This window comes from Rhinoderma darwinii, chromosome 11 (assembly GCF_050947455.1).
Source record: "Rhinoderma darwinii isolate aRhiDar2 chromosome 11, aRhiDar2.hap1, whole genome shotgun sequence".
Lineage (NCBI taxonomy): Eukaryota > Metazoa > Chordata > Amphibia > Anura > Rhinodermatidae > Rhinoderma > Rhinoderma darwinii.
This window is the reverse complement of record NC_134697.1, coordinates 86,880,336-86,901,353: the sequence shown is the minus strand read 5'-3', so window position 1 is coordinate 86,901,353 and position 21,018 is coordinate 86,880,336. Positions and strand designations below refer to the sequence as shown.

The following is a 21,018-nucleotide window of genomic DNA, read 5'->3' as shown; positions in this document are numbered from 1 at the left end:
CTTCATCTTACCGGCATTATGTCCCTGTTCCTTCATATTAGCGGCATTACGTCCCTGTTCCCTCTTCTTACCGGCATTTTGTCCCTGTTCCCACATCTTACCGGCAATATGTCCCTGTTCCCTCATCTTACTGGTTTATGTCCCTGTTCCTTCGTATTACCGTTATTATTTCCCTGTTCCTTCATATTACCAACATTATGTCCTTGTTCTTTCATATTACCGGCATTATGTGCCTGTCCCTTCATTTTAGCGGCATTATGTCCCTGTTCCTTCATATTACCGGCATTACGTCCCTGTTCCCTCATCTTACCGGCATTTTGTCCCTGTTCCCACATCTTACAGGCAATATGTCCCTGTTCCCTCATCTTACTGGTTTATGTCCCTGTTCCCTCATCTTACTGGTTTATGTCCCTGTTCCTTCGTATTACCGTTATTATTTCCCTGTTCCTTCATATTACCAACATTATGTCCTTGTTCTTTCATATTACCGGCATTATGTGCCTGTCCCTTCATTTTAGCGGCATTATGTCCCTGTTCCTTCATATTACCGGCATTACGTCCCTGTTCCCTCATCTTACCGGCATTTTGTCCCTGTTCCCACATCTTACCGGCAATATGTCCCTGTTCCCTCATCTTACTGGTTTATGTCCCTGTTCCTTCGTATTACCGTTATTATTTCCCTGTTCCTTCATATTACCAACATTATGTCCCAGTTCATTCATATTACAGCCATTTTGTCCCTGTTCCTTCATCTTACCGGCATTATATCTCTATTCCTTCATATTATCGGCATTACGTCCCTGTTCCTTCATATTACCGGCATTACGACCCTGTTTCTGCATATTACCGGCATTACGCCCCGGCTCCTTTATATTATCGGCATTATGTCCCTGTTCCATCATATTACCGGCATTACGTCCCTATTCCTACATATTACAGGCATTATTTGCCTGTTCCTTCATATTACAGGCATTACCTCCCTGTTCCTTCATATAACAGGCATTACGTCCCTGCTCCTTCATATTACAGGCATTATGTCCCTGTTCCTTCATATTACCGGCATTATGTCCCTGTTCCTTCATATTACCGGCATTATGTCCCTGTTCCTTCATATTACAGGTATTATGTCCCTGTTTCTTCATATTACCAGCATTAAGTCCGTTCCTTCAAATTACAGGCATTATTTCCCTGTTCCCTCATCTTACCAGCATTATGTGCCTGTTCCTTCACCCAACTTCATGCGTTCGTGGGATGAGGTGAGTCCTAAGTATAGACAACGCACAGTGTTAGTACGAAGTAGAAATAGGTGCTTTCTGTTTCCTGTCATTGTATTGCCAGCAGCTCGATTATTCTAGCAGTCTGGCAAAGTGACATACAAGACAATGCAAGTCGATACTTATGTGGAACTTGGTGCTACAAATTGGTAGTTTGTTTTGAAAATCTCGTAACATTTGTAGCAATGAGAGCAGCTTGGAAAACACTGGCCCAACAACATTGGGTTTTGCTCTTGTAAAATGCCGTATCAGCTGCATCAGTTTGTCATTTTTCATTCATTGAATGCGTCTCACTAAATGTTGCTCTGCAAGAAACTGCACGCGTTACTGTAATAAAGTGAGTCCTATATAGGGACAGCAGACAGATTCATTATTACTACTAGAGGTGAATAGATTTATTGCCAGCAGCCTTATTAATCCCAGCCGTCCGGCAGAATGAGATACGAAGCAATACGAGCCGATACGTGTGTCAAAGTTGGTCCCAGTAACAGATTTGTTGTAAGAATCTCGTAACATTAGTAGCAGTGACAGCAGCTAAGAAAACACTGGCCCTCTCTCCAAGGATTGCGGAAAGCACGTTGCCCAGCAGCAAGCTGGACGCCGAAGAAGCAACACCGCAAGTCAGCTGTTTGATCCACTGCTCGTGCGGATATTCAGCGGTGAGTTTCTGCCACTCGTGTACATGCAGGCATCGGCACAAACGGCGTCCGGCAGCGCCGCTACGAGGATGTGTTTTCCTGCCTGAGGATCACTCGGCAGCAAGTATAGCACTAAGGCACTCTTTCCCTTCAGATTAACATTCCCTGGTCTAAGACGGAATTCAGTCAGCTGCTTCTAGGACGCTATTAGGGCGGGTTCACACATGGCGGAATTTCACTTAAATTCCGCTGCGGACACTCCGCAGCGTTAATCCGCAGCGGAGCCGTTTCTCCATTGACTTTCACTTTAATTTAGCAGTGTTCGTTTACACGATGCGTACAATTCCGCTGCGGAGCATAGGCTGCGGAGCGGAATTTGGTGTCCGCAGCATGCTCTGTCTGTTGCGGAGCAGTGGCGGACTCATGGCGGAATTTCTCCATTGACTTCAATGGAGATTCAAAGTTCCGCAATGAAGTCCGCAGCTGTCATGCACATGTCATGTGTGCTGCGGATGCGTCTTGCTTTTTTCACTTGACATTTCTTCATTCTGGCTGGACCTATGTATTTCTAGGTCTACAGCCAGAGTGAGGAAGTCAATGTGGCTCCCGTAATGACGGGAGCGTTGCTAGGAGACGTCAGTAAATAGTCACTGTCCAGGGTGCTGAAAGAGTTAAGCGATCGGCAGTAACTGTTTCTGCACCCGGGACAGTGACTACCGATCCCAATATACATGTATCTGTAAAAAAAAATGAAGTTCGTACTTACCGAGAACTCCCTGTTTCTGTCTCCAGTCCGGCCTCCCAGGATGACGTTTCAGTGTAAGTGACGGCTGCAGCCAATCACAGGCCAAGCACAGGCTGCAGCGGTCACATGGACTGGCGCGTCATCCAGGGAGGTCGGGCTGGATGCCGAAGGAGGGACGCGTCATAAAGACAACGGGCGGTAAGTATGAAATTCTTTTACTTTCACTAGGGAAAGTGCTGTCCCTTCTCTCTATCCTGCACTGATAGGGAGAAGGGAAGCACTTTTCCCGCAGTCCGCAGCAGCTAGTCCGCATCAATTTTCTGCACATTTTGTGCAGATCCGCAGCCGTAATCCGCAACCCGGATTAGGTGCGGCATTGATGCGGACAGTTGCGGAGGAATTCCGCCATGTGTGGTCATGCCCTTAGGGGACACACTGCGGTCCACATATCCGGCACCTCACTGGAAGACCGACGTGATACTGAAGCCCCTACCCCCGTGTATATAGAAGTAGAAGATCGCTGCTCAGATTATACACGAGCGGTCACCAGCAGACATCATAGCTGATCTATAGAGGATGTGGCGGCTCTGAGAAGAGCCTTTGTGTTGTGTAAGATGGAGCTGAGCAGGAGCGGAATTAACCTCCGAAGCCGTAGAGAGTGCGGCCCTGGCGTTTGAGCGCGTACACCACGTCCATAGCGGTGACGGTCTTCCTCTTAGCGTGCTCGGTGTAGGTGACGGCGTCACGGACGACGTTCTCCAGGAAAACTTTCAGGACGCCGCGTTATTACCGTATTACCGCATTATGTCCCTATTCTATTACAGCGTGTAGAATAAACCAGAGACTGCTCCTCCAATAACCAGGCAATTACAATAACGACTAAACACACTAGAGTTTGCGGCTACAATAACCTTGCACCAAAAAAAAGAAACAACAACGTTTGCTCCACCTGTATTACAATAAACCAGAACAGACTAGCAACTATAGTCTGCTCCACCTGTAATACAATAACACGGAACAGACTAGCAACTATAGTTTGCTTCAGATGTAATACAATAACCCCGCACAGAATAGACACCAGAGTCTACTTCACCTGTATTCATAAAACCCAGCACATACGTATTGATGTGATACAGATGTAACAGATTCTAGTGTACTGTAACAGACAAGACATTAGAGTACGCTCCACCTGTATTACAAGAACCCAAGTCCCAGCACATACAGTACGCTAGAATCTGCTCCACCTGTATTACAATAACCCAGCACAGGAAAGACACCAGCGACTGCTCCTTTCGTAATAGTATGACCAGACACAGACAAGACACCATAGTCTGCTCCACCTGTATTCAAATTACCCAGCACAGACAAGACACCAGAATGCTCCTATTTTACTACAATGAGCCGGAAAAGACTAGAACTAGAGCAGGGGTCTCAAGCACTCGGCCCGCGGGACACAGAGCCGCTAATACAGGCTCTGCTCCGGGACTCTGTGGAATTCCCTGACATCGCTGTCCATATATGGACAGTGTTGTCAGGGTCTTCCCCAGAGCGGAGTCCTGGGCAGAGCGCTAGTAGAAGCTCTACTCCGGGATTCTGTGGAAATCCCTGACATCGCTGTCCACATAAGGACAGTGATGTCAGGAGCACAGGCTAGAATCGACTCTGCTCTGGGACTCCTGCTCTGGGCAAGCCCCTGACATCACTGTCCATATAAGGCACTGTGGCAACATCTACAGAGGGCACCTTGGCAGCATCTACAGAGGGCACCGTGGCAGCATCTACCGAGGGCACCGTGGCAGCATCTACCGAGGGCACCGTGGCAGCATCTAGGGGTGTGTGGCATCATCTAACGTCCCTGTTCCCACATCTAACCGGCAATATGTCCCTGTTCCTTCATCTTACTGGTTTATGTCCCTGTTCCTTCGTATTACCGTTATTATTTCCCTGTTCCTTCATCTTACCAACATTATGTCCCAGTTCATTCATATTACCGGCAATATGTCCCTGTTCCTTCATCTTACCGGCATTACGACCCTGTTTCTTCATATTACCGGCATTACGTCCCGGCTCCTTCATATTATCTGCATTACGTTCCTGTTCCTTCATATTACCGGCATTATGTCCCTGTTCCCTCATATTACCGGCATTATGTCCCTGTTCCTTCATATTACCGGCATTATGTCCTTGTTCCCTCATATTACCGGCATTATGTCCTTGTTCCCTCATATTACCGGCATTATGTCCCTGTTCCCTCATATTACCGGCATTATGTCCCTGTTCCTTCATATTACCGGCATTATGTCCCTGTTCCCTTATATTACCGGCATTATGTCCCTGTTCCCTCATATTACCGGCATTATTTCCCTGTTCTTTCATATTACCGGCATTACCTCCCTGTTCCTTCATATAACAGGCATTACGTCCCTGTTCCTTCATATTACAGGAATTATGTCCCTGTTCCTTCATATTACAGGCATTATGTCCCTGTTCCTTCATATTACAGGCATTATGACAATGTTCCTTCATATTACAGGCTTTATGTCCTTGTTCCTTCATATTACAGGCATTATGTCCCTATTCCTTCATATTACTGGCATTATGTCCCTGTTCCTTCATATTACAGGCATTATGTCCGTTCCTTCAAATTACAGGCATTATTTCCCTGTTCCTTCATATTACCGGCATTATGTCCCTGTTCCTTCGTATTACAGCCATTATGTCCCTGTTTCCTCATCTTACCAGCATTATGTGCCTGTTCCTTCTTTTTACCGGCACTATGTCCCTGTTCCCTCATCTTACCAGCATTATGTGCCTGTTCCTTCTTATTACCGGCATTATGTCCTTGTTCCTTCATATTACCACCATTATGTCCCTGTTCCTTCATATTACCGGCATTATGTCCCTGTTCCTTCATATTACCGGCATTATGTCCCTGTTCCTTCGTCTTACAGGCATTACTTCGCTGTTCCCTCATCTGAACCGGCATTATGTGCCTGTTCCTTCATCTGAACCGGCATTATGTGCCTGTTCCTTCATCTTACCGGCATTATATCTCTATTCCTTCATATTATCGGCATTACGTCCCTGTTCCTTCATATTACCGGCATTACGTCCCGGCTCCTTCATATTATCGGCATTACGTCCCTGTTCCCTCATCTTACCGGCATTATGTCCCAGTTAACTCATCTTACCGGCATTATGTACCTGTTCCTTCATCTTACCGACATTATGTCCTTGTTCTTTCATATTACCGGCATTATGTCCATGTTAACTCAACTTACCGGCATTATGTCCCTGTTCCTTCATATTACAGGCATTATGTCCATGTTCCTTCATATTACAGGCATTATGTTCCTGTTCCTTCATATTACAGGCTTTTATGTCCCTGTTCCTTCATATTACTGGCATTATGTCCCGTGTAGGAGGGCACAGGGACATAATGCCGGTAATATGTCCCTGTTCCCTCATCTTCGAGGCATTATGTCCCTGTTCCTTCATATTACCGGCATTATATCCCAGTTCCTTCATATCACAGGCATTTTGTCCCTGTTCCTTCATATTAACGACATTGTGTCCTTGTTCTTTCATATTTCCGGAATTATGTCCTTGTTCCTTCATATTACAGGCATTATGTCCCTGTTCCTTCAACTTAGGCCTCGTTTACACGAGCGTATTATACGCGCGTGCGACGCGCGTGCTTTTCACGCGTGTCGTACGCACCTATAATAGTCTATGGGGCTGTTTAGACAATGCGTGTATTTTGCGCTGCGTGAGTGCGTTGCGTAAAACTCACGACATGTTCTATATTCTTGCGTTTTTCACGCAACACGCACCCATTGACTTCAATGGGTGCGTGAAAACAACGCATGCCACACGGACGGTCCTGCGTTGCATGCGCGAAAAACACGCAAGAGCTGTTATGTCCATTCTAATTAGTCTATAAAGCTACACAAAGCTTCTCCAAACCAGGAAGTGCCTGCCTTTCAAGTGCGAGGGGGCAAGACTAGCCAGTGCCAGCAGAGTTGTCTGGGGAGATTTTGGAGTGTTTCACAGCCACATACTACAGCCATGCCGCGCGGGATGGATGTGGAGCGCCTCATACTTTTTGTCCAGGAGCATCCTGCGATATGGGATAACAGATGTGAGGAGTATCACAACAGGACGGTGAAGGAGGACGCATGGGAGTTGGTGGTCAAAAACCTCTTTGGGCAAGAGTGGGAGACAGGCCGAACCCGTGACCGCACTCGGTTGGGTGAGTACCTGGCATTTTCTGTCAATGCCTGTCATGCCTATAGAAAACCTGGGCCCTGTATGTGTATTGCGCACATGAGCACGAGAAACTTTGGTGGAGCAGGTGCTTCCCCACGTCCCACCGCATTGCCATTGCAGGGCCCTTCATTTTGTAGTGAGAGGTGATAGTTCTGATGGCGTGTTTTGTTTTTGTTACATACACCAGTCCAAGATATCAAGACACGGTGGCGGAGCTGCCGTGATCAATTCAGGCGAGAGATGGGTGACAAGGGACGCAGCGGAGATGGGGCATCTCGCAAACGGCCCTACATTTATACGAAACAGCTGATGTTCCTGAAGGACATCATGGATATGCGCACGTAAGCATTTATGTCGTTGCATGAGTGTACTGTGTGTTTGGCCAGGTCCTGTCTGTCAACGTGTTGTTGTGGGCATTGTTAGATTTTGTACTCATAATTTTTTGCCTCCTTGTAGAACCACCGACAATTTGGAGGATACAGCAGAGGAGACTGACGTGGGGGAGTCTGTGGCCGAAGCCCCTGCTCCCAATATCCTGCCACCCAGCCCCGAGCCGACACCCCAGGAGCCCGCACCAGGCCAGTCCGAACGGCCGGTTGGCTCTCCAGCCCAGGAGCGGCCCGTGCGAGCCCGCAGTCGGCATGTTCGTGCCCCACAGCCCTCCACATCTGCCCAGGTGGATACGCGGGTACTCGAGTATTTGAGGCGAGCCGCAGAGGAGGATGGCAATGATGCCTTTGGCCGCAGCATTGTGCCCCTCCTACGCCTGGTGCCGATGGACCTTATGGGCCGTCTGCAGGCGTCGATCGTCACATTGATCGACGCTTGCAGACCGCCACACAATCCCCATCCGTGTTTCACGGCAATCGAGCAGTGGCGAAATACTTACATGCCGCCACCCACGGCCCAGGTGCCTGGCCAATTTCACCCTGTTCCCCAGATGGCCCGTCCGCATCCATACATGCGCCCTATGGCTCCCCACTTCGCGGGGCCCACATTCCAGCCACCACATCAGCACCACTATGCTGGCCAGGAACAACCTACCCAGCTCCAGGTCCAGCATAGTGGTGCTGAAATGCAGGCATATGCCTCCCCAGCCCAACTATACCAACACCTCTGAGTGTGTTGGTGCCAATATTTCTGGACGGCACTGTTGTGTGTGGTGCAGGCCTGGCCACGTATATTGTGTGATCCTGTTGTTAGTTTGGATTTCGTTACACCATGTTGGTGTGTATTTATTTTTCCCAAAAAATTGGGATTGGTCCGAATCCCTAAATAAAAAAAAACAAGTTCATGGTTTGATTTCGTTTTATTATTCTTTTCGACCACCCAACAGAAGGTTTGGCACACATTTCCTTAGCCTACACTCTCACACACTTCCGGCCTTTTGGACCAATGCATGGACATGTGATATGAGGTTTTAGTTAATCTCTCGTGGTTTGACATGGCTTGAAAGGGATTCCAAAGTTTAGGTCCTGCCATGGGCCCTGAAGCAAAATAAGTACACTTGCAATTGGACTTCCCTAACTGCAGTCCGCACAACAGGATATATGGGCAAAGTAAGTCGGCAACTGTGTAAAGTCCTGCTCAAACCCAGAGAGATATAAGCTCGCAACCCGCGTCAAGGGTCCTCATGTTTTGCGAGTCCCTACCCCAACCCCAACACACAAAAGAAACAAAACAAAAAATGCCCACATCTCAGGTCGGTAGTGAAGCGTCAAAAGAACATTCACCCCTTCACAGGTCATCAGCCCCCACGGTGCTGGTCCAGATGGGCACTCAAAATATGCCGCCAAAGTATCACGAACTCGAAGGCCGGAGGAGACAGATCGGCCGAGAGGAATCACCGGGACATTGTCAGTGGTGTCTGCGTGTGTTATGATATAGTCAGCATCAAAGTTTGCATCATTAATGCGGCAGAAGTTATGCAGAACTACACCCGCTTGGATAACACGTGTGACATTATGCATGGACAATTGCATTGTTGACAGAAAGACACGCCACCTGTTCGACATAATGCCAAAGGCACATTCGACACATCGCCGAGCTCTGCCCAGGCGGAGATTGAACATGCGCCTACGGTCATCCAAGCCCCTTCTTGCAAAGGGACGCATGACTTGCCTTGTGAGTGCGAACCCCTCATCTGCCACGATTACATACGGGATTGGGGGCCCGCTGGAGCCTGGGAGGATGGAGGGTTCCGGCAACCCCAGTCGCCTATTCACGAGTCGCTTCCCCATTCTTGATGTACGGAATATGCGGGCATCTGCCGAGCTTCCATACGAGCCAATGTCAACAATAGTGAAACAATAATTAGTGTCCGCCAAGGCTAACAATACCATGGAAAAATACTGCTTGTAGTTATAGTATTGCGAGCCACTGCGTGGGGGCTTTCTCACACGAATGTGTTTGCCGTCAAGGGCACCAATGCAATTAGGAAATTCAGTAGCTCTAAGAAATCCCTCTGATATACTTAGCCACTGTTCTGTCGTGGGCTGAGGCATGACCGTGCTCTTTAAACTCTGCCACAACACGACACAGGTGGATGTGACAATGAACGAAATGGTGGTCACTCCCAAAAGAAATTCAAAATGCAACGAATGATAACTATTGCCTGTGGCCAGAAATCTAGAAAATAAAGAGAAAGAAAAAGAAAGGAAGAACACATGTTAGTGGGGGGCTGGTAAAGCAGACAGCGGCATGGACTAAGTTATAGCAGCTTCATACATACCTCAAGGTCACAAGCAGACGTTCCTCGGGCGAAATGCAGCGTCTCATGTTCGTATTCTGGAAGGTGAGACCAGAGCGAGTTTGCTCAAGCAGAAGGTCAAATGTGGCCACAGACATGCGGCAGAAGGCTCGAAATTTGTCGGGATGCCGGCGTAAGTCCTCAAACAGGGTATGGAAATGCCCTTTTATTGTACGTTGGGCCACAAGTGGGTGAACCCAAATGCGACTTCTTCCAGGCGTGTGGTGCTGCAGCATGTGTCGGCGCTGGCCAAACCGACGTGAGATCATCCAGAGAAGAAGCACACGCGCCAGTGCTGGCGAAGCCATAATAGTTGGGTGTCAAAGCGATTCCAATTTGAAGGGAAAAACAAACACTGTGGTTTCTGCAGAGGCGGAAATAACCTTGCAAACAGATTTCTACCAGCAAGCAGGGGTTGGGCCAGCTGGCCTATTTGTAGGCGGGCGTCCCACTAATCCCCTCTGCGTTTTTTACGCGCGATGTAAACGCTAGTCGTGCGCGCGTTTAAAACGCAACAAGGCTGCGTATACGCAGTGCATACGCCATACAAACGCGCGCAAAACGCAGCGTTTTTTGCGCGCGCAAAACGCACACGCTCGTGTAAATGAGGCCTTACAGGCATTATGTCCCTGTTCCCTCATCTGAACCGGCATTATGTGCCTGTTCCTTCATCTTACCGGCATTATATCTCTATTCCTTCATATTATCGGCATTACGTCCCTGTTCCTTCATATTACCGGCATTACGTCCCTGTTTCTTCATATTACCGGCATTATGTCCCGGTGCCTTCATATTATCGGCATTACGTCCCTGTTCCCTCATCTTACCGGCATTATCTCCTTGTACTTTCATATTACAGGCATTATGTCCCTGTTCCCTCAACTTACCGGCATTATGTCCCTGTTCCTTCATATAACTGGCATTACGTCCCTGTTCCTTCATATTACAGGCATTATGTCCCTGTTCCTTCATATTACAGGCATTATGTTCCTGTTCCTTCATATTATAGACATTATGTCCCTGTTCCATCATATTACCGGCGTTATGTCCCTGTTCCTTCATATTACAGGCATTATGTCCCTGTTCCCTCATATTACAGGCATTATGTGCCTGTTCCTTCATATTACCGGCTTTATGTCCTTGTTCCCTCATATTACAGGCATTATGTTCCTGTTCCTTCATATTACAGGCATTATGTCACTGTTCACTCATCTTCGAGGCATTATGTCCCTGTTCCTTCATATTACCGGCTTTATGTCCTTGTTCCCTCATATTACAGGCATTATGTCCCTGTTCCTTCATATTACAGGCTTTATGTCCCTGTTCCTTCATATTACAGGCTTTATGTCCTTGTTCCCTCATATTACCGGCATTATGTCCCTGTTCCTTCATATTACAGGCATTATGTCCCTGTTCACTCATCTTCGAGGCATCATGTCCCTGTTCCTTCATATTACAGGCTTTATGTCCCTGTTCCTTCATATTACAGGCTTTATGTCCTTGTTCCCTCATATTACCGGCATTATGTCCCTGTTCCTTCATATTACAGGCATTATGTCCCTGTTCACTCATCTTCGAGGCATCATGTCCCTGTTCCTTCATATTACCGGCTTTATGTCCTTGTTCCCTCATATTACAGGCATTATGTCCCTGTTCCTTCATATTACAGGCATTATGTCCCTGTTCCATCATATTACCGGCATTATGTCCCTGTTCCTACATATTACAAGCATTATTTCCCTGTTCCTTCATATTACCGGCATTATGTCCCTGTTCCTTCATATTACAGGCTTCATGTCCCTGTTCCTTCATATTACAGGCATTATGTCCCTGTTCCCTCATCTTCGAGGCATTATGTCCCTGTTCCTTCATATTACCGGCATTATGTCCATGTTCCTACATATTACAGGTTTTATGTCCCTTTTCCTACATATTACAGGCTTTATGTCCTTGTTCCCTCATATTACCGGCATTACGTCCCTGTTCCTTCATATTACAGGCATTATGTCCGTTCCTTCAAATTACAGGCATTATTTCCCTGTTCCTTCATATTACCGGCATTATGTCCCTGTTCCTTCGTATTACAGGCATTATGTTCCTGTTCCCTCATCTGAACCGGCATTATGTGCCTGTTCCTTCATCTTACCTGCATTATATCTCTATTCCGTCATATTATCGGCATTACGTCCCTGTTCCTTCATATTACCGGCATTACGTCCCGGCTCCTTCATATTATCGGCATTACGTCCCGGCTCCTTCATATTATCCGCATTACGTCCCTGTTCCCTCAACTTACCGGCATTATGTCCCTGTTCCTTCATAATACAGGCATTATGTCCCTGTTCCTTCATATTATCGGCATTACCTCCCTTTTCATTCATATAACAGGCATTACGTCCCTGTTCCTTCATATTACAGGCATTATGTATCTGTTCCTTCATATTACAGGCATTATGTCCCTGTTCGATCATATTACCGGCATTATGTCCCTGTTCCTTCATATTACCGGCATAATGCGCCTGTTCCCTCATATTACAGGCATTATGTCCCTGATCCTTCATATTACAGGCTTCATGTCCCTGTTCCTTCATATTACCGCCATTATGTCCCTGTTCCCTCATCTTCGAGGCATTATGTCCCTGTTCCTTCATATTACAGGCATTACGTCCCTGTTCCTTCATATTACCGACATTATGTCCGTTCCTTCAAATTACAGGCATTATTTCCCTGTTCCATCATATTACCGGCATTGTGTCCCTGTTTCTTCGTATTACAGGCATTATGTCCCTGTTCCCTCGTCTTACCAGCATTATGTGCCTGTTCCTTCTTATTACCGGCACTATGTCCCTGTTCCCTCATCTTACCAGCATTATGTGCCTGTTCCTTCTTATTACCGGCATTATGTCCTTGTTCCTTCATATTACCGCAATTATGTCCCTGTTCCTTCATATTACCGCACTTATGTCCCTGTTCCTTCATATTACCGGCATTATGTCCCTGTTCCTTCGTCTTACAGGCATTATTTCCCTGTTCCTTCATATTACCGGCACTATGTCCCTGTTCCTTCATATTACAGGCATTATGTCCCTGTTCCTTCATATTACCGCATTATGTCCCTGTTCCCTCCTATTACCGCATTATGTCCCTGTTCCCTCCTATTACCGCATTATGTCCCTTTGCTATTACAGGGTGTAGAAGAAACCAGAGTCTGCTCCACCTATATTAAAATAAGCCCTCACAGACAAGAAATAGAGGCTGTTCCTCCTGTATTACAATAAGGAGTCAACACATTAGAGTTTGCGGCTACATTAACCTAGCACCGAAAAACACACCTTTGTGCAAGGTTATTGTAGCCTCAAACTCTGGTTGACTGGTTATTGTAATGCAGGTGGAGCAGACTCTGGCGTCTCCTCTTTATCGGGTATTGTAATACGGGTGGAGCAAACTTTGTTTTGTTTTTTTTGTGCAAGATTATTGTAACAGCAAAGTCTGTATTACAATACCCGGCACAGAGGAGACACCAGAGTCTGCTCTGGTGAGGACTGGATAAAGGGTGGTTATTGTAAGACAGGCAGTGTGATTGCTTGTTCTCTATCGGCGTCAAGCATTTTCCCTAGCGGGAGGCCAGACAATAGCAGGCACAGCTCTGTTGTAGACAAGGTGGGTGGCTCTTAGAAGAGCCTTTGTGTTCTTACTGCAGGGACGGGGCAGATTACTTGGCGCTGGTGTACTTGGTGACGGCCTTGGTGCCCTCGGACACGGCGTGCTTGGCCAGCTCTCCAGGCAGTAGCAGGCGCACGGCAGTCTGGATCTCCCGGGAGGTGATGGTGGAGCGCTTGTTGTAGTGAGCCAGGCGGGAGGCTTCCCCTGCGATGCGCTCGAAGATGTCATTGACGAAGGAGTTCATGATGCCCATAGCCTTGGACGAGATGCCGGTGTCAGGGTGGACCTGCTTGAGCACCTTGTACACGTAAATGGCGTAGCTCTCCTTCCTGCTCTTTCTCCGCTTCTTGCCGTCCTTCTTCTGTGTCTTGGTCACGGCTTTCTTAGAGCCCTTCTTGGGCGCCGGGGCAGACTTAGCGGGCTCAGGCATGATCACACACGACGATCTTCTCACAACTGAGATAATGAAATGCTTTACCATCCCACCGCTGCTGTATTTATACACGGGCTATGCAAATGAGCAACGCTGCCTGACCGCTGTTCTACTGGAAGAGCAAGTAATGTGACCTATGGAATCGTCATAAGCCACTCCCAGTGCAGCTAATTGGTGGTTCCCACAAGTCTCTTCTCTGTTGGTGGCTTTAAATCTATCCAATCACAGGTGCTGATGAGCGGTGCAGTAGCTTATAAAAGGCAGCAGAAAGAGTGGGATTGTTACGATACAGATAGGAGTTTTCTCTGACTTAGCGATGTCTGGACGTGGTAAACAGGGAGGCAAAGTGCGGGCTAAAGCCAAGACCCGCTCATCCCGGGCAGGACTTCAATTCCCTGTCGGTCGTGTGCACAGACTTCTCCGCAAGGGCAACTATGCTGAGAGGGTCGGCGCCGGCGCTCCGGTCTACCTGGCCGCTGTGCTGGAATATCTGACCGCTGAGATCCTGGAGCTGGCCGGAAATGCTGCCCGGGACAACAAGAAGACCAGAATCATCCCCCGTCACCTGCAGCTGGCCGTGCGCAATGACGAGGAGCTCAACAAACTGCTGGGTGGTGTGACCATCGCTCAGGGAGGCGTCTTGCCCAACATCCAGGCCGTTCTGCTGCCCAAGAAGACCGAGAGCAGCAAAAGCGCCAAGAGCAAGTGAGCGCCGCTTATCCCACATTTAACCACAAAGGCTCTTTTAAGAGCCGCCCGCATGGTCCTTAGAACAGAGCTCTCACCGCTGATCTCCGATATGTAAACGTTCTGCGCCAGATAAGTGGCTCTGCTTGTACAGAGAACTAGCCAGCAGGAAGGGGCGACAACCCCCATTATGAATTCATATACCGCGGGGTTTCACATTGAAGAGGAAGCCGTAGGGTGGGTGGGTGTAGAACTGCTGCGTTACTCATGACCTACACATTCACTACTGCCTCGTGCAGATGGTGGCGCTGTCCTCATTGGTGCACTAACTATACTGTACAGAACACATTAATAGTACAACTACTCCAGTGATTCATGTTCATGATCTACAACCCGTCCCCGACTACATAGTGTCTTAAATTATATCTTCCAGTCTCAAGAGCGTTGTCACAATTCGGTCCTCCTGGAGTATAACCACCATCATCCCAGGTGTTTAGATGAAGATTCCATCCCCGCGTCATGTACCGATAAGAGCAGTTCCTAAACTACAAAGGAGAAGTCCTACGAGGGGTCTGCGGCAATGCTTTATATACACAGGAGACGCTATAAGGGTAACAAACCATTCCTCTCAAGGACTCTTAGCTTCTAATTCTGCCCTGGTGTACACCACCAACTAAATGTCAACAAATGAAAAAGGGAGGGGAAGAGAATGGCAAGAAGCGCACGGATCAAAGGATCTCTTGTATTAAGAAAAATTATAGATCACTAAAACAACGAGGTTAGAGAGGTATATTCTACCTACCAGGGAAGGGGTGAACGGTCCCTATTTAGAGAACACCCCATTTAATGAACAAAGCCCATTCAGCATTGTGACTTATCGTAGATGAAGGGGAATAAAAGGGAAAGGTACATAAATCAAATATCAAAAGTGGGGGCAGAAAGGGGACAAACTGGGCTGTAATGTTTGTCTCCCTCAAGTACCGCACTATTGGAGCTCTGATATTAGATGTTACTCCTGAATAGAGCTGCATCAATTTGTCCTTTTCATTCTTTAATGCGTCTCACTAAATGTTTCTCTGCAGCAACTTCATGCGTTCGTGGTGAAGTGAGTCCTAAGTATAGACAACGAACAGTGTTAGTACGAAGTAGAAATAGGTGCTTTCTGTTTCCTGTCATTGTATTGCCAGCAGCGCGATTATACCAGCAGTCTGGCAAAGTGACATACAAGACAATGCAAGTCGATACTTATGTGGAACTTGGTGCTACAAATTGGTAGTTTGTTTTGAAAATCGCGTAACATTTGTAGCAATGAGAGCAGCTTGGAAAACACGGCCCCTCCAACATTGGGTTTTGCTCTTGTAAAATGCCGTATCAGCTGCATCAGTTTGTCCTTTTTCATTCATTGAATGCGTCTCACTAAATGTTGCTCTGCAAGAAACTGCACGCGTTACTGTAATAAAGGGAGTCCTATATAGGGACAGCAGACAGATTCATTATTACTACTAGAGGTTAATAGATTTATTGCCAGCAGCCTTATTAATCCCAGCCGTCCGGCAGAATGAGATACGAAGCAATACGAGCCGATACGTGTGTCAAAGTTGGTCCCAGTAACAGATTTGTTGTAAGAATCTCGTAACATTAGTAGCAGTGACAGCAACTAAGAAAACACTGGCCCTCTCTCCAAGGATTGCGGAAAGCACGTTGCCCAGCAGCAAGCTGGACGCCGAAGAAGCAACACCGCAAGTCAGCTGTTTGATCCACTGCTCGTGCGGATATTCAGCGGCGAGTTTCTGCCACTCGTGTACATGCAGACATCGGTACAAACGGCGTCCGGCAGCGCCGCTACGAGGATGTGTTTTCCTGCCGGAGGATAACTCGGCAGCAAGTATAGCACTAAGGCACTCTTTCCCTTCAGACTAACATTCCCTGGTCTAAGACGGAATTCAGTCAGCTGCTTCTAGGACGCTATTAGGGGACACACTGCAGTCCACATATCCGGCACCTCACTGGAAGACCGACGTGATACGGAAGCCCCTACCCCCGTGTATATAGAAGTAGAAGATCGCTGCTCAGATTATACACGAGCGGTCACCAGCAGACATCATAGCTGATCTATAGAGGATGTGGCGGCTCTGAGAAGAGCCTTTGTGTTGTGTAAGATAGAGTAGAGCAGGAGCGGAATTAACCTCCGAAGCCGTAGAGAGTGCGGCCCTGGCGTTTGAGCGCGTACACCACGTCCATAGCGGTGACGGTCTTCCTCTTAGCGTGCTCGGTGTAGGTGACGGCGTCACGGATGACGTTCTCCAGGAAAACCTTCAGGACGCCGCGAGTCTCTTCATAGATGAGACCGGAGATACGCTTGACGCCTCCCCTGCGAGCTAGACGGCGGATTGCAGGCTTGGTGATGCCCTGGATGTTATCACGGAGCACCTTCCTGTGCCGCTTGGCACCGCCCTTTCCGAGTCCTTTTCCTCCTTTACCACGACCAGACATCCTGTAAGCTGGAGCTAAAGAGAACTATTGTACCGACAACCGCGGGGCGCGTCTTTATATAGACCCTGGGAGGACCAGAGAGAGAACTGTAAGACATGTCACTTCCGGGGAGGCGTGTCTCTCAGCAAATTCACATTACCAATCCCTCCCGTTGATTGGCTTAACTAAGATTTTGAATTTCACGCTCATTTTACAATACCGGCCGCTCTTTTCCCGCTTCTAGCGCGACTGCTGTGTAATCTCTATCAACCCCAAATCTAAAGAGTAATGTTAAGGGAAACAAGCGTGACGTCTTGGATTAGTATGGCGGCCGCTCTTCTTCTGCCGTCAGGTTCAGGATTTGTGTGCACGCAGTTCACCCCTCAGGCCACCAGCACCACAACGGTTTTATAGAATGAATAGGGAGGAGAGGACTCGGGCAGTGGTAATAGGTTTAGATCTCTGATTAGGTTTAGATCTCTGATTTACAACGGTGACCGGGACTACACCCGATGATCATGACCTCACAGAATAAGAGTATAATTCCCCTGCGCTTGTGTTCACACCGGGCGGAGGATACCTGCTCCCCCAACCTACACGCTGCGCCTGGTTTGCCTTTACAAGGAGTAGGGAACAAGTACTCCGCATACACTGGTCAGCGGTGGATCATAACGGCGTCATTCCTAGCAGCAGCAGCGATTATTATAGGAAAAGCGATGTGCCGTCATCAGTTTGGAGTGGGGCGGGTTATCACTGCGATACAGCCGGAGAGGGAGGTGATGAAAACAGCGCAGACATCCGGCATAACACATGACAGGACCTATGAAAGGGTCGGATAACGTGAGTGCTAGAGACGGGGACTGGTTATAGAGTGTAAATGGCGCTAACTAAGCTCTGAAAGGGTTAACATAGCATCTCCACATAATAATAGCAGAGCACCGAGAAACCAGCGTCCCGGTAGAATAACGGAGGAAAAGGATTCAGCTCGTTTGAGGGAGGATTTGGTGGCTCTGAAAAGAGCCTTTGTGTTGTAGTCGGTGCCGGGTTCAGACCTAAGCCCTCTCCCCACGGATCCTGCGGGCCAGTTGAATGTCTTTGGGCATGATGGTGACCCTCTTGGCGTGGATGGCGCACAAGTTGGTATCCTCAAACAGTCCGACCAGATAAGCCTCGCTGGCCTCCTGCAGAGCCATGACTGCTGAGCTCTGGAAGCGCAGATCGGTCTTGAAGTCCTGAGCGATCTCTCGCACCAGGCGCTGGAAGGGCAGCTTACGGATAAGAAGCTCGGTGGACTTCTGGTAGCGGCGGATTTCACGGAGAGCGACTGTGCCCGGGCGGTAACGATGAGGCTTCTTTACTCCGCCGGTAGCGGGAGCGCTCTTCCGTGCAGCTTTAGTAGCCAGCTGCTTGCGGGGCGCTTTCCCGCCGGTGGATTTACGCGCAGTCTGCTTTGTTCTGGCCATAACTCTACAACTACGTGCACACTCGTAGACTGATACGAGGAGAGGACAGAGCAGAGTATTTATACACTTGAGCGTGTCCTCATTGGTCCATGAAAGGCACACCCCTACATTCTATTGGCTTCTTCGTAAAAAAAATATGCGACCTACAAAGTAAATGTGATATTCGCGACCAATCACCGTTCCGAAGAGGCGGACACCGGTTTACATGACGTCCATACGCAGCTTTTACAGCAGGGGGCGTTAATGAGATCATTTCTCCAGCTCTCTACGAAATAGTTATCAGTAACAGCTCACTGTATTTCCATGTCCGCAGATCACGTACACAGCGTTATATAAGAGACTACTTCCCCATCATCCGCCGCTACAGTGGTTTTATAGATCACACAAAGGGACAATCCCCCACCCCATCCTTACACAGGACACTGTGCCCCGCATCCAGAGGCAGCATATAAGGGTCACCATCCACCACGTGCAATGAGGAGCAGGGGACATTGTGCTCTATTTACACCGGAGAGGGTGTAAACCATCGTCCTCCTTCACGTGGATCCTGTGCTGTAAGCTACAAGTCTATTGCTGCCCCGGTCCTTATTCACACATTACACCTGGTGGGCTGTGACCTGATAAACTCTGCCTGGATGTTACACCATAGTGACGGGACGGACACTGTGGAGGTCCGGATACAGCAGCTATGGCGTCCAGCGCAATGACCCTTGTCATAGAGTAACAGGGACATGAAGCTCCTCCGTGCACACGCGATGATAGCGCCTCCTTTAGCTCAGGATCGCGCTGCTGTCTGCACCGGAGGAAATAGCGGCCAGTGATCATACAGCTCTGCCGGGGAGAAGGTGGTGGCTCTGAAAAGAGCCTTTGTGGTACAAGAAACGGGCGGCTCTCGGTTATTTCTTCGCCACGGTCTTCCTGGATTTAGACGCTTTCCTAGCCGGACTCTTGGCAGCTTTGGGCGCTTTCTTTGCCGAACTCTTGGCAGCTTTCTTAGCCGGACTCTTGGCAGCTTTGGGCGCTTTCTTAGCCGGACTCTTGGCAGCTTTGGGCTTGGCCGCCTTCTTTGCTGGGCTCTTTGTTATTTTCTTAGGGGCAGGTTTTGGCTTCTTGGGGCTCTTCGCCACCTTCTTGGCAGCGGCAGGCCTCTTGGCCTTTGTCAGGCTCTTGGCCGGAGTCTTCTTCGGGGATTTGCCAGCAGCCGCCGGCTTCTTCTTGACCGCCTTGTCCTTAGTCTCCAGCTGCTTCTTGTTCAGCTTGAAGGAGCCGGAGGCGCCGCTGCCTTTCACCTGGAGCAGGGTTTCCTTGGTCACCAGAGTCTTGAGCGCCATCTTCAGGCGGCTGTTCTTGTCTACATCGTATCCTCCAGCAGCCAGAGCCTTCTTCAGGGCGGCCAGAGACACCCCACTGCGCTCTTTGGAGGCGGACACGGCTTTCACGATGAGATCGGACACGCTGGGACAGGAGGGTTTTTTGTTTTTCTTGGCGCCCCCTGCTGCAGTTTTTTTCGGCTGCTTTTTGGATTTGGCGGCAGGCTCGGTGGGAGGGACAGCGGCGGCTGGCGCGGTCTCTGCCATCGTATAACACGGGACTACACTAAAGCAATAATCCTGCGAGGGAAACACTGAGGACGGAGCTGGGGCCTCTTATATGTACAGCGGCTGCTCGGTGATTGGCTGCGATTGTCCTGAGCGTCTATTGGCTGACACTGATCACATGTCCTCCCTTTCCTCATCTGACAGGAGTAAAGCTCCGCTCTCCCCTTGTGCTTCCCTGCCCGGGATAAGAGACCTTTAACGACTAGAAGCGGCCGGGCGAGCGGGCACTCTACGTGACTTCCCCCTCCCTGACATTCCCCCTACTCATTTCTAGCCTTCACTGGCAGAGATGCTGGGAAGGAGCCGGGAGGAGGCCCCGGGATCTCTGCCATAGTCCTGCCGATCTGCACATCGCTGTGATCGGAAAAGATAAATGTGTTTGCGGGAGCTCGTTCCCTGTATTTCCGGCACTTATCACTATCACAGGGTTCTTTACCACAATGTCTAACGTGCGGGAAGCTGATTGTCCGATGCGGGGGCGACCTGGAGCTGCAGAGAGCCCAGAAGGGTAACCCGGCACAGACAAGATGTCGGAGTGTCTTCCGTAACTTGGCACAGAGGAGACACCAGAAACTGCTCCACCTGTATTACAATAACCCAGCACAGAGGAAACACCAGAGTTTGCTGTACCTATGTTACAATAACTCGGCACAGGCAGGACACCAGCGTCTGCTCCACCTGTATTACAACTTCCCAGCACAAAAAAGACACAAGTCTGCTCCTCCTTTACTAAAATAACCTGACACAGGCCAGACCCCAGAACCTGCTCCTCCAGCAGTACATTACCCGGACACAGACAGGACACTAGAGGCTTCTCCACCTGTATAACAATAACCTGGCACAGAGGAGGGAACAGACACTGTGTGTTCCTCTCGTGCTACATTAAGCCGGCAAAAGACAAGACACCGTAGTCTGCTCCATCTTAATTACAATAATCCCGTAACCCAGCAAAGAAAAAAAAAAAAAAAAAGATCTGTGCCTGCTTCACCTGCTTAACCAGGACAGACCAGACACCAGAGTCTTATTT

At 48.7% G+C, this 21,018-nt stretch overlaps 5 protein-coding genes across 5 annotated transcripts; 1 reads left to right on the top strand and 4 right to left on the bottom strand.

The window, feature by feature from the left end:
* Nucleotides 1–13,387: 13,387 nt before the first annotated feature.
* On the bottom strand, nucleotides 13,388–13,768 carry LOC142662990 (histone H2B 1.1). The gene has a single exon (XM_075841282.1). The coding sequence runs from the start codon at nucleotides 13,766–13,768 to the stop codon at nucleotides 13,388–13,390; it is 381 nt and encodes a 126-aa protein (XP_075697397.1).
* Nucleotides 13,769–14,087: 319 nt separating this feature from the next.
* LOC142663767 (histone H2A type 1) lies at nucleotides 14,088–14,480 on the top strand. Its single transcript, XM_075842599.1, has one exon. The coding sequence runs from the start codon at nucleotides 14,088–14,090 to the stop codon at nucleotides 14,478–14,480; it is 393 nt and encodes a 130-aa protein (XP_075698714.1).
* Nucleotides 14,481–16,639: 2,159 nt separating this feature from the next.
* LOC142663795 (histone H4) lies at nucleotides 16,640–16,951 on the bottom strand. The gene has a single exon (XM_075842629.1). The coding sequence runs from the start codon at nucleotides 16,949–16,951 to the stop codon at nucleotides 16,640–16,642; it is 312 nt and encodes a 103-aa protein (XP_075698744.1).
* A 1,031-nt stretch (nucleotides 16,952–17,982) lies between these two features.
* On the bottom strand, nucleotides 17,983–18,393 carry LOC142662989 (histone H3). Its single transcript, XM_075841281.1, has one exon. It carries the CDS (start codon nucleotides 18,391–18,393, stop codon nucleotides 17,983–17,985), a length of 411 nt encoding a protein of 136 aa, XP_075697396.1.
* An 883-nt stretch (nucleotides 18,394–19,276) lies between these two features.
* LOC142662988 (histone H1.11R-like) lies at nucleotides 19,277–19,970 on the bottom strand. The gene has a single exon (XM_075841280.1). It carries the CDS (start codon nucleotides 19,968–19,970, stop codon nucleotides 19,290–19,292), a length of 681 nt encoding a protein of 226 aa, XP_075697395.1. The 3' UTR covers nucleotides 19,277–19,289.
* Between the last annotated feature and the right edge of the window lie 1,048 nt (nucleotides 19,971–21,018).

Bases quoted from the DNA above. Each gene is read 5' to 3' on its own strand.
- LOC142662990 (XM_075841282.1), bottom strand. From the start codon at position 13,768: ATGCCTGAGCCCGCTAAGTCTGCCCCGGCGCCCAAGAAGGGCTCTAAG.
- LOC142663767 (XM_075842599.1), top strand. From the start codon at position 14,088: ATGTCTGGACGTGGTAAACAGGGAGGCAAAGTGCGGGCTAAAGCCAAG.
- LOC142663795 (XM_075842629.1), bottom strand. From the start codon at position 16,951: ATGTCTGGTCGTGGTAAAGGAGGAAAAGGACTCGGAAAGGGCGGTGCC.
- LOC142662989 (XM_075841281.1), bottom strand. From the start codon at position 18,393: ATGGCCAGAACAAAGCAGACTGCGCGTAAATCCACCGGCGGGAAAGCG.
- LOC142662988 (XM_075841280.1), bottom strand. From the start codon at position 19,970: ATGGCAGAGACCGCGCCAGCCGCCGCTGTCCCTCCCACCGAGCCTGCC.